Raw genomic sequence first — 13317 nt, 5'->3', positions numbered from 1 at the left:
TTAATGTCGTTGGTTCAAAAGACAATAATTAAAATATTTAACATAGAGAAATATAAGTTACTTATGTTGTTAATATTTATAATACAATTATCACAGATATGTAAACTACAAAATATCGTACGCTATTGTAAAATGCAACCTGTAGTTTTTCAATGATCCCATTGCACGTACTATGACAATAACTTATTTATATTATAGGCTATATAATTTAAATAGGATTAAAAAATATATTTAAAAACTATTCGCCCGTTTGCTGCATCGTGTATATATCGGTGTTGCGTTTTATTTCATTTTCGGTCGAATCGCATCGTATAAGTGCTTCGATTGTCGAACCAATATCTCTCGAAATCGGATTGCTTCCTATTTTTTTAATGTTCGAATCATCTTTCGAATCATTTGATTTTAACATTTCCGAGGTAATCTGCAATCAAAAGAATTAAAAAATTATATTTAATTGTTTAGGAAAAAACAATCTTTGTAAATGTTAAAATGTTAAAATGTTAAAAAAAAAATGTTATTACTTTTCTTTGTATTTCATCAGCCTTAAATTTCTCTAATTTTTCCTTATCGGCGACTCCAATAGCAGCCTTTGATGACATTTGTCTCTTTGGAGTAGGTTTTCTTGGCTTGAATGAACCAGATGCTTTTTTAGGCAACTGGGAACTTGTGTGCTTTTTAGTCTCAATTGACTGATCACAATTGTGAGTAATTAATTGATCCTTAGTTTTAAATGCCTAAATATTATCATATGAAATAAGTTAATAATTATAATTTTCAACATTTACATAAACTAATATAAATTAATACTCACGTGTGAACAAATATCACATTTTAAACTATGTTTGTTCATTTCATGATGTTTGAGTGCTTGCGCCCGATGAAAATTACGATTACAGTGACTGCAACTGAAGCGTTTAATATTACTGTGCGTGAGAAGATGCCTTTTTAATTTATCCGGACGTGAAAATTCACTCATACAACCCAAGTATCCTCTAAATGGACATTTTAATCTTTTTGTTAAGTCGTGAATCAGCATATGACGACCAAGTCGATCCTTTCGTTTAAATCTAGCTGGACAATGCTAATATTAAAAAATACATTGAAATAAGTTTGTTACATATTAAAATTTGTTAATACAATTATACAAATGTGAAATAAAGTATACACGTACTGGACACAAAAAAGGTGTTTCCTCGCTATGAATTAATTTGTGATTGGCTAAATATTGCTCTGTTTTAAAGGCTTTACCACAGTCTTCACACGCAAATCGAGCAGATGAAGCATGTGTTTTTAAATGCCGTCTTAGAAATCTTTCAATCAAGAAACTCTTTCCACAATGTAAACAAGCATAGTCATGTGTGGTGGTTTCTGTATGATGTTGTAAAGCTTCCAAATTAGAAAATGATGATTTGCATATAGAACAACAATAATATTTTTCTGTCGTTTTTTGTTTTTGGACGGAATGAGCATATTGATGGAGTCCTAAGTCTGATAAAGTATTAAACACTTCACCGCAAACATGACAACGATATTCCGACCGTTTGTGACTACGAGTGTGCTCCAAAAAGTCTTCTAGTTCGGCAAACATCATACTACAACTACTTTGCACACATTTGTACACTTTCAGTGCTAGATGAGAAACTATGAGATGGCCCTTTAGAGCTTTGTACGAATCAAATATTTCTTTACAAAACTGACAGTGATAGGTACGATCTATACTTCCATCTGGTGGAACCTATCAAATACTACTAATTAATTGCAAATTTAATATATAATAAAATGATAAACTTATATTATAATAATAATACCTCAGGTGGTAGTGAGTGTATGGCAGTGCCAGGCCACACTTTATGTGATGACATATGTTTTTTTACATTAGACTTTTGTGCAAATGCTCTTCCACACACTACGCATTGATAAGGTTTTTCTCCTGTATGAGACCGTTCGTGTTGTTGCCAGTAAAATTTTTTTGCGAACTGTTTACTACAATAACCACATTTATACTGTAATAACACAAGTAAATTTTTGAATAAAAATATAATATATGTAAACAAATTAATATATTTGAAAAAGAGAATGAAAATAATGTGTACTTTTAAATTTTGTGCTTGTTCCACATTTTCCAATTCTATTGATACTGTGTCAGGCGATAATGTTTTACAATTTATAGAATTAATCAAATTTTCTTCTTGAGAGATATCACTTTGTAAAATCTGGGATATCTCTTTCGATTCATTTTTCATAGGTTCATTATCTCCTATGATTCCAGAATTTGTGAAAGCATCAAAACCTTCGGAACTTAATATAATTGGAACACTAAATGTAGAGTCAGTTGTAAAGTAATTTGCATTTTCTTGATCCATACTAAAGAAAAAACATTATAAGAGATTTGTATTAATTTTTAAGAAAATTAACATCAAAAGTAGAGAAAATCTAACTTACCTAAACAACATATCAGTTTCTTCGAGTATAATAGATCCTCCGAGTTGATCCGTCCTTACAAATGTTTCTTGAGGATTATATTGCGATTCATCTTGACTAGTATCTTCAGCACGTACAATATGACTCTCGTCATTTACTAAAAATTGACTCAAATCCACCGTTTGTTCTTGCGTTTTTTGATGTGTTCTTTTATGTAGAACGAACATGTGAAGCGACGTGAATTGACTTTTACATTTTCCACACTGAAATATATCTTCTTCATCTTGATCTATTGCTGAAATGAGAAGAAATGAACTTATACTATGAACTTGAATTCATTATGAAAAATGCTTAGTGAACGTAATGTTCTATGCATACCTGACTGTTCTACTTCGGTAATAAGATTTTGAGATTCTATTAAAGATTGTACAGAAGGGCTATCGAGTGAAACACCTACGAAGGGATACGAAACGACGTTAGTAGCAAATTTATTCTTTTCTTCTTGTAAATTATCTTATTATCCTCTTGAGTCTTTATTGGTTAACCCCACCTACTGAAAACACTCGCAAGTTTTACCTGTCAGAGCGTCGAAAATAGATTGTGCCATATTTCACTGTAAATTTAATGCTTCATTTTAAAAGAAAAGCAACAATCAGAATGCTTCATGAGTGGTCTAATCTGTCAAAAAAATGCAAACATCCAGTTGAAAACATATCGAAAATTCCTATGCTGTGACAGCGTTGTTGCTGCCTAAGGCAGTGTATGGTAATCGATATGTCGACCAACAACAACGATTCTATCTTTTAAATCGACTATACACATATAATATCAATGTGAGTGTACGGAATGAATTTCCTCTATAAATTTTTTTCTGTTTTCAATTAGTAAGAATATTTTTTGAACAAGGACAGTAGCAATAGTCAAAACTAAAAGTGTGAGTCATTTTGTCATATATTTAACAATTCGTTTAACAATTTTTGTTCGTAGAGTTGTCTTTAAAAAATTGATTGAATTAAAAGAAAGATATTAATGATTTATTAAGTTAAAAAATAAAAATAACAATTAAATATAATTGTTGATGTTTAAATTCGTGGATTATGATTATTTCTTCCTTATTTATTATTAATGTGTATACAAGGTTAAATTAAAAAATCGATAATCGCGTGATAATCTTGTGATAATCGAAAGTGGATAGCTTTCAAAAGCTAACAGTAGATGGCGTTTCGTATAACATTGGCAGCACTGCGTAGTTAAGAGGCTTGAAAAAGCTACAAATAATTTTGGGTAGTGGCTTTGCGAGCTTCCCGTAACGTTGTAACCTTAATAGTTCTCATTTAGATTAAATCGTGTTTAATAGTCGTTATTAATGAGTCAACTGTGTCCTCCGAAAGAGTCTTAGCAGATATTTGTTGTATAAACGCGATAAAAGTGTCTATATTACACGAATTAGTGGTGTTCCATCGCAGTGCCGGTTTGTTATTGCATCTATTTAGAAAGAAGATTATTAGGCAATGGGAAACATTCACACTTGTGGTCCAAACGAAGCCCTCGTTGTATCAGGTACATTTAGCATTATTTATTTAATATTTATATTACTTCAAGCAATGCGGAATGTTGATTTAGGACTGCTATGCTTGAATCTTGAATGAATCATACAATGAAATTGAATGACACTTAATATTAATTTATATTAATACTTAGTTGTTAAAAGATTGACGCATGCAAAATTTATCTCTATGCATTTTATCATACCAAAAAAATATTTCTAATTTGTATAATATTTATATGTTTGGTTTAATATCAATAATTTGTACCTTTGAAAGAATTTTAGACAAAACAGACATTTTTACTTCTTCTCTCTCTTTTTTTTTTCTTTTTTTTTCTTTTTTTTCTTCTTCAATTTGAATTAATATCTGTTTAAAAACAAATATCATTGTAAAAGTTATATCGGAATCAATTTTTAAACAATTATCGTTAAAAGGATTGAATTTTGTGTTGCCACATCTATAAGTTTATCATCTATGTAATATAATCTAGTATTAGGAATTATATAAATTGTTCGATAAAAAAGAAAAAGGAATTACTGACTATAATTTTAAACTTAGAATGATAAATGAATTGTATTGGTTATAGGCTTATTAATACAATTGATTATAAGATTAAATGTCTAATAAAACACTAAACGAATGGGATAAGTTTATAACTCGAGGCAAGTTGATATATAAGTATTACATTAATATTTCCGATTTTCAAGAAAAACAATTAAAAAGTTTAAATCAAATATAGTTTAAATAATTATTGCATATATATATATACTTTATAATTATACAATAAAATAATCATGATTAATTAAATATATATATATTTACGTTGTATGTATGATTATATTGCTCAAGCGCGTTCATGGTATAATTATTTCTCGTTTATGATCACGCGAAAATCATCGAATACAAATACATATATATATGTATTATTTCTCGTTTATGATCTACCATGTCATTGAGCAAGTACGATCAAATACATAACGAATATACGATTAATAAATAAATGCCGACTTTTATCAATAATATATATATATATATATATATATATATATAATTTATTTATATATCTGTTTAAAAACAAATATCATTGTAAAACAGATATTTATATAATATATTATAAATATATTTAAATATATATATATATATATATATATATATATTTAATTAGCCATGATTATTTTAGTTTATAATTAGGTGAAACTGTAAGAAATATTAATAAAACATTTAATTCGTGACTTTAGTTCGCCACTAGAAGTCTTGCTTCAACGTTGGATATTTATGGAAATGAGTCATCTTATTGAATGAGATTGAAATACACGTGTTCAACGTTTTTCTTTTCTTTGTCGAGATATTTTATTTAATACTGTTACAATTTTATATTATTACGATTATTTCTAAAAAAGAGTTTATAAAAATAAAATTATTTTTCGCATTTTTCTTTTTTTTTTTTTCCCCCGAACATATAATATCCACCACATGTTAGTTTATATGATATATGTTAATATATACGTAAAAAGTAAATTATTTCCTTATCGCTTCGTGGCACTTGTTATTGCGAATAAAACATTCGATGAATCAATTATGTAAATTACCGCGTTGGGGATTATCAATGACGTCGAATATTTCATATTTTATTAGATTGAACACGATTGTATAGACGTAAAGAATAAAACTTGGGATTTATTTATTAATTGTATATTCGTATATTATATATTTGATAGCACTTGCGTGAGCTCAAGGACGAGGTAGATCATAAATGAGAAACAATTATATCATGAACATGTTTGACCAATGTAATCATACATCGACGTAGTATTTACTTCAAGTTTACTATGCGTGTTAGTCGAATGAACGAATTAGCTAGTTACTTCCTGTTGCGTCTCTCGACCAATCTTGTTTGATCATATCAGCAGCTTTTTCACCGATCATGAAGATACCAGCATTTACGTGGCCGATTGGTATAGTGGGCATAATAGATGCATCGACTACTCTGAGATTTTTTATACCATAAACTCTTAAACGCGAATCAACGACAGCATAGGGATCAGTTTTGGGTCCCATTTTAACGGTTCCTATCTCGTGATTCATCATGAATGGTAAATATTTGATAGCACATCGCCAATAATCGTCGGTATTAAATTCATAGAATTCGCAGCCGGGTATTTTGATATCGTGTAATCGACTATTGTATGCAAGGAAAGGTTCCGTTTTAGATACGTTGATGGCATGTTTTATACCTTCAAGTAGGATTTCGATATCATCAGGATGAGAAAAGAAATTAGGCTCTATCTTGGGTGGTACGAAAGGATCTTTCGACGTCAGGGTAAGACGACCAACACTTTTTGGACTTTGAATTATCGGCCAGATCGATAAGCCATCTCTATTTTCGATCGGTTTATAAACTGTATTATAAAGGTCGTCCGTCATTCGTATATTCTTTCTAATGTCTAGACCCTTGTCTGAATGTATCGAACCTGAAGCAAAAAGAAGTTCGATGTCCGGCTTTTCAGATGGAGCATACTTCGTTCTTATAAATGCCAAAGCTTCGGCACCACCAGGTATAGCGAGGTAGCCATTTCTTTTAAACGCATACTCCCATAACGAGTGCGGATTAAACACTTTACTTTGTGATAGAGATACGGGTTGATCTATTAAGAAGGTTAGACCGAGGAAACCGATATGTTCGTACATGTTATATCCGACTTTAGAATCTTGAATCACTTGAATTTCCAGCTCTTCGAGGTGTTCCTTTGGTCCTATACCCGAAAGCATAAGTAGTTTGGCAGAATCGATCGTACCCGCGGATAAAAGCACTTCTTTCGTGCTAAATACGAGTTTTTTATTGTTATTTTTGATGTATTGGATGCCGTAAGCTTGGCGATTTTCATCAATAAGAACTTTTGTTACTCTGGCGCCAGTTACGATGTCCAAGTTAGGTCGTTTCACTCTAAGATAGGCTTTTGAAGCGCTACAACGCGCTCCCTTGTCCATGTTGAGTTGTAAATATGAATAACCTATTCGTTTTTCGCCATTATAGTCGAGAACATCATAACCGAGTATTTTACCAGCTTCAAGAAATGCTGTGGATAGCTCAGTATGAAAAGGAACGTATTCAACGCACAAGTATCCATCTTTTCCGTGATATGGTGAATTAATAATACCTGTAATGTATTAATTAATTTTATTCAATTTGCAATATTTCCTACTTTATAGATTTTATTTTAAACATTTCTATAAATATTTCTAAGTAATGTACAAGTGAGATCTCGAAAGAGAAAAATTTCAAGATATTAGTCGAACGAAGGATGATTCGGTTAGTCTGACTAACGTTCAGGCTCTAGTGAATAGACAAGAAGGGTGAGTAATCGAAACGTGACTACTCTCGTTGGAGGGTTAAGACACCCCTATTTTGGGGTAACTGAGGTCCAAGCGATCCAACGAACTAAAATGTTTTATATGAGTTTTCCATTCAAATATCATTCACTGTATTATATTTTGTTTGTTTATAATATTTCTTGTTGTTTACGTTATTTGGATATTAGGTATATAGTTAAAAAATAAAGTGAATGGGTTTGATTTGAACTTACCAGGAACGTCGAATTTTTCACTCTTTATGTAATATGGTAGAATCTCTTCGTAAGACCAGCCTTCGTTGCCCAAGGCCGCCCAGTAATCATAGTCCAACTTGTCGCCACGTGTAAAAATCATATAATTAATTGTGCTGGTTCCACCGAGTGATTTTCCACGTGGCCAAGCACATTGCCGATTGATCATTCCAAAACAGGTATTATTTTGGGGTTCTACATTGTAACCCCAATTATAGTCCGTCCTTTGGAGTATATTAACGAATATAGGAATCTGCTGTATCAAGTTTTCCGGATAACCTGCTTCCAACAATAAGATCTTCCAATTTTTATTTTCTGATAAACGATTAGCGAGAACCGAACCTCCGGAACCTGCTCCGACTATAATAAAATCGTATTTCTCCCATTTAGGGTAATAAGTCGTTTTGATTTGTACATCCTTGTCCTTATATTCTTTTAAAAGATCGAAAAATGTTGCACTTCTTACCGTAGATATTAAAGAAAGTAATGATAATACAATGATTATTCGTAACATCATGTCGAAAATCGATTATATAGAAGAATTTTTTCTTACTGTCACATTAATTTACGAACACGTGAACAAAGAAATTAAAAACAAATACTTTTCGATACTACCTTTTATAATCTTGTGCTCTTGTGAAGTGTTCAAAGTTAACTGACCGGTTTCTATATATATATATATTTTAGAAATTCACTTTCTCAAAGTACTTACATAACAACTTGTAGGTCTTTACGATCTTTTTTTTTCTATACTCATTTTATCACGAATTTCATTATGATGGACCACTATCAAAATAAGATTATTTTAATTATTTTTTCCAGAGGATTTATTATTAATTTTTTTCGACATATACCTACTGCCATTAATTTTAATTTCTATTGGCAATGTTTTCTATAAAAAAAATTGTTTGTCTTGTGCTCGGAAGTATTAAATTTGTTTAAAGAGAGTGAAACAAAGAAAATAATTGTGTGTGTGTGTGTGTGTATAGAAGTATATATGTAGAAGAAAATAACAAGTTTGTCGGACGCTCAATCTCACGTAATAAGAAATAAAAGAATACTTATATATAATACTCAGTCTTTTTCAAAACACAATCATTGAATACTGCCTTTCGTATTTTTTCTTCTTTCTTTTATAACAATATCAGCTTGTTTATCAACTTATTTATAAAACATGCTAATAATCGAAATTTTTGCTGATGGAAGACAAAAATAATCGAATATTGCAAATTCTTTCTTAAACAATTATCCTTACGATTTTCTTATTCTTATCGTATTTTTTAATATTTCTTTACATAATATTTTTATTATTATGTATCATATTTTTTAATGGTAAATAATATATACAGGTAAAATATATACATATATTTCTTCTTATACGTATCATAATATTTACAATTAATCTTATATTTAAAAGAAAGATGAGAATTAAGAGAAATAGAAGAAAATAGAAATAATACACAATCGTTCGATTAGATTAAGCGCTATTAGAATTTTATGGCACACGGAAATAATTATACCTGAGTCGTGTATATTTTTAACTAGCACTATCCTTGCTATGTTAAAAATCTTCCGTCGTAAAATAGACATCAATTGTACACATAGCTCCTGGTTTGGTTTTTTTTCTGCTTGTCCCAGTCTTTCTAATTCATATTTTCAAATATATCGAACGTAACAATATCTTTGTTAATTATTTCCTTTCCCTTTATCTTTTACCTTCTATTAGTTAACAAATTTTTATGAAAGTTTTATAGTAAGTTTTAAGTATTGTATTAAGTATTCATTAAAAGATTTTTAACCGGGACTCAAACCCAGGTCTTCCGCTTTGTAACCATTAAGCTATCTAGGTCCTTCGGTCAATCTCTTCACGAATGCCTATTTATATTAAATGGAGATACTCGTTCCCACACTATCATTTGGTTGAATAAGATAACCAATCGCTCTTGATGAGATCTGCACCTTTTTCACCAATCATGATAGCTGGTGCATTGGTATTACCACTACAAATCGTCGGCATTATAGAGGTGTCGATGACTCTTATATTTCGGATACCATAAACCCTTAGTCTAGGATCCACAACTGCTGTAGGATCGTTTTGAGGTCCCATTTTCGTTGTACCGACCGGATGATAAATTGTCATGGAAATATGACGAATATGACACTCCCAGTAGGCATCTGAACTGAATTTAAGATGTCGACAGCCAGGTATCTTCAGTCGATGTAACCTAGTACCAAACTGTTTGAAAACTTTCGCTTCGGCGAGTTTAACAGCTATTTTCGCACCTTCAACGAGAGTGGCTATGTCTAACGGATCGTCGAAGTAGTTAGCGTCAATTATTGGATTGTGAAAGGGATTAGAGCTTTTTAGTTTAACTGTACCACGTGATCTGGGTCTGAGGAGAAGAGGTATGAAAGTGAAGGCATCCTTGTTTGCAATCGGATCGTAAACAGTGTCGTAAACTTCGTCTTTTATTCCCAAAACTTTTTTGATTTGTACGCCACCGTCCGAATTAAGCGACGCCGGCGCCATGTGGATTTGAATGTCAGGATAATCGATAGACTTGTTGGCAAATTTTGTGTTGATAAAAGCATATCCCTCAATACCACCGAGAGTGGTCATAGGTCCTTTTCCATTGGCTGCGTAATGCATAGTCACTGGTGCGCCATAAAAACGTTTTTGAACTATCGCTACCGGTTTATCGACGAGGAAAGTAAGACCGCCCATTCCTACGTGATCTTGAAGATTTTCACCGACTCTGAGATCTTTCAAAAGAGGTATGCCAATCTGACGAAGATGTTCCTTTGGTCCAATACCGGAGAGCATAAGAATTTGAGGGCTATTTATAGCACCTGCTGATAGAATTACTTCCTTGCGAGCTCGAACGTATTGTTTACGACCATTTCTCACAAATTCTACACCGACAGCTTTCATGGTGAAAGGATTGATAACAATTTTTGTCACGTGCGAATTCATAGCCGTGTGAAAGTTCCTGCGTAACCTTATAGGACGAAGAAAAGCTTTTGCCGTGGAACACCTGCTGCCTCTTCGAATAGTTCCTTGCGGTATCATAAAACCGGTTTGAAATTCCCCGTTTATATCTCTCAAATCGTAGCCTAATTCTACACCAGACTGCAAGAATGCTACAGCGAGGGGTGTGATCCATGGTGATTCTTGAACGGTCAAGTAACCACCCGTTGAATGATAAGGATTGTTTCGAAGATAGGGATTCCTGTTGTCTTCGGATTTTTTGAAATAATAAAGCGCTTCTTTGTAACCCCAACCAGGATTACCTAAGGCTTCCCAATAATCATAGTCGTGTCTATTACCTCTAACATAAAGCATGTAATTTAAAACGCTCGATCCTCCGAGAACCTTCCCTCGTGGCCAATTACAACGGCCACCTTTCATCGCGAGACAAGCTCTTCCCGTAGCTTCAATCTTATACTTCCAATCTAATTTAGTTAACTGTAGATAGGCAGCTAACGAGGGGACATCTGTTATTTCGTTTTCGTCCGGTCCAGCTTCCAGTAATAAAATGTTCCAATTTGAAATCTCAGAGAGTCTGTTTGCTACAACAGCACCTGCCGATCCTCCACCGATCACGATAAAATCGTATTCAGGATTTAGAGGGTATCTATCGATAGGTCGACTTTCTGGATCCAGCTGATCATACTGATAGTAAGATAGAGCAGCTATAAGAAGTGGTACCAACCAAAGACCAGTCCCTACTAAGCCTAACGCACCTTTCAAAGCCGTCGTTATGACTATCGTACTGAACACCATCCTTTTCGTTACTTTTTGATAATGATTAATGAACCGACTACTGGTTAAAGTAACAGTTCTCTTTTTATTTTTTGATGCAAAAGCCGACCTAATTTTTTTTCTCCTTTCGAAACGACTTTTATACAGACTTCGTCATAAATCGATATCCGGCGGTCGGCTACAATAAATGTTTTCAACTCTGCGCACTAGAAATGGGTGGTCGACATCGGTCCTTTTCATTCTGAGTTGGCTATCGCTAGCCGTACTTCCATGGAAATTCTCGACCTTCCTGAAAAAAAAGGAAAACAAAAAATGCAGTGTATATTGTTTGTTCGTTTGTTTGCGTGTCTATCTTTGTGTGCGTGCGTGCGTATGTGAGTGCGCGTAATTATCTTTTCTCATTCTTGTATAATAACTATTACAATGTTTACTTTGTATAAAACTCGACGTGATATTGTAACAGTCTTATGAAAAGTGACGAAAGAAAATTCGGTCAGAGATTTTTATATTGAAAACACGTGCGAATCGGCAGGATCATCTCGTTTCTCTTTCTCATTCGTTTCGTTTAAAGACAAGGAGATGTTGCCGATCGCATAACGGGGAAAGGTGAAAGCGCTTTGCTAACATAAACCTCGTTTATGTTCGGTTTCTTCTGTGAGAGTCATAATTACATTACACATCTTTGAATTTCTTTATTCAGATAAAAGATAACGTAGGACTTTCTTGTTAGTTCATTACCAATTTAGATTTTCGCGATCAGTATGAACATTCTTTATCAAGCTGCGAATTAAATTTATTATGTATTATACTTTCTCGTCGGAATTAAGATAATATCGGAAGCAGAATAAGAAAGGATTGAGAGTTCTTGGATAAAACGTAAATTTCGCGTGTTGTTAACGAGGAACGTAACGCTGTACTTTCTTTACTTTTCCTTCTGAAATAATTTGTTGGATTGGACACCGGAAGTAGAGGTTTATTACATATGAGTTCCGGGATAATCATTACCATTTCTTTCATGTTCCTCTTGATGCATCTATTGCGATGAATTATTTTCAATGATGTGTTTTCTCTCTCTCCCTCCTTCTCTTCCTCCCTCTCTCCCCCTCTCTCCTTCCCTCTCTCCCTCCCTCTCTCCCTCCCTCTCTTTCTCCTTTATTATTATCATTATTTTTTTAAATCATGAAACACTTTCTTTTTGAAACTATTATTGGAAAAGGAAGTATGTATGTAATATAGGTGAAGGAATGGTGCAAGATATTTTGTGTGATGAATAACTAATTAAAAAAAATTAATTAAGTAATTAATTAAGTAAATTCTTTTAGAATATGGTTGAATATAACGTAGACAAGTATATTACTCAATGTTAAAGTATTCGTTAATGTCTCTATCGCCAGAATACATTTGTTTAAATTGTTATGATAACATGTCATTTTTATTTCTTTTTTCTTAGATTGTGTCGAGTTTATGGTATAAGAAGCTCATGTGTAAAGAGGTATATATTGTATATACTGTAATTATCTTAGCTTCGTAGTTAGCTAAAGAGTGATTTAAAAGTGAGAGTGCAAATACTAGTGTCCTTCGAGAATATGAAATTGATAGAATTCTACGGTTTATGTAATTTCTATGAATAAAGATGCCCTGAATACTTAATGTGAAACGATAGAATTAATTATAAGATTGTACGTGTAAAAAGTGACAACGAGTTCTCGTATTCGTTAAACCTGTTTTACTATTAGTAGAATATTGTAGAATATAGAAATAATCGAAAGTAAATATAAATTCGCGAATGGCTTAATAATAATTATTGGTCCATTGCAAAATTTTGCATTTCATTTTTTTCAATATTAAATACCTTGGTTATCTGTCAATTATCTTCCTCGATGATAAACGATCCAAGAGATAAGTCTAATTAATCCATATCTTCAATAACGAACTTTTCTTCTTTCTTGAAAAACTTTCAATGAGGCTGACTCACAAAACTATT

The 13317-nt window shown here is 32.3% G+C and overlaps 3 protein-coding genes across 3 annotated transcripts in view; 1 reads left to right on the top strand and 2 right to left on the bottom strand.

Moving 5' to 3' along the window:
• Nucleotides 1–94: 94 nt before the first annotated feature.
• Nucleotides 95–3275, bottom strand: LOC118447841 (uncharacterized). Its single transcript, XM_035880306.2, has 9 exons — nucleotides 2998–3275; nucleotides 2800–2874; nucleotides 2443–2716; nucleotides 2094–2364; nucleotides 1809–2003; nucleotides 1172–1735; nucleotides 812–1081; nucleotides 522–734; nucleotides 95–421 (listed from the first exon to the last, which is right to left on the bottom strand). The coding sequence occupies exons 1-9, from the start codon at nucleotides 3026–3028 to the stop codon at nucleotides 239–241; spliced, it is 2076 nt and encodes a 691-aa protein (XP_035736199.2). The 5' UTR covers nucleotides 3029–3275; the 3' UTR covers nucleotides 95–238.
• A 263-nt stretch (nucleotides 3276–3538) lies between these two features.
• Flo2 (flotillin-2) overlaps nucleotides 3539–13317 on the top strand; it is an 85610-nt gene continuing 75831 nt past the window's right edge. Inside the window, exon 1 of the mRNA XM_085656236.1 lies at nucleotides 3539–3981. Coding sequence (XP_085512362.1) covers nucleotides 3933–3981 — 49 coding nt within the window. The 5' untranslated portion in view covers nucleotides 3539–3932. The remainder of the gene's footprint in view (nucleotides 3982–13317) is intronic.
• LOC118447843 (uncharacterized) lies at nucleotides 5418–11354 on the bottom strand. Its single transcript, XM_035880310.2, has 4 exons — nucleotides 9488–11354; nucleotides 9091–9213; nucleotides 7553–8095; nucleotides 5418–7126 (listed from the first exon to the last, which is right to left on the bottom strand). The coding sequence occupies exons 1-4, from the start codon at nucleotides 11352–11354 to the stop codon at nucleotides 5826–5828; spliced, it is 3834 nt and encodes a 1277-aa protein (XP_035736203.2). The 3' UTR covers nucleotides 5418–5825.

The sequence above is a fragment of the Vespa mandarinia genome, chromosome 3 (assembly GCF_050613455.1).
Source record: "Vespa mandarinia isolate Hongniang chromosome 3, ASM5061345v1, whole genome shotgun sequence".
Classification (NCBI taxonomy): domain Eukaryota; kingdom Metazoa; phylum Arthropoda; class Insecta; order Hymenoptera; family Vespidae; genus Vespa; species Vespa mandarinia.
Note: the sequence above shows the minus strand (reverse complement) of the source record. Positions and strands in the feature narration are given on the sequence as shown.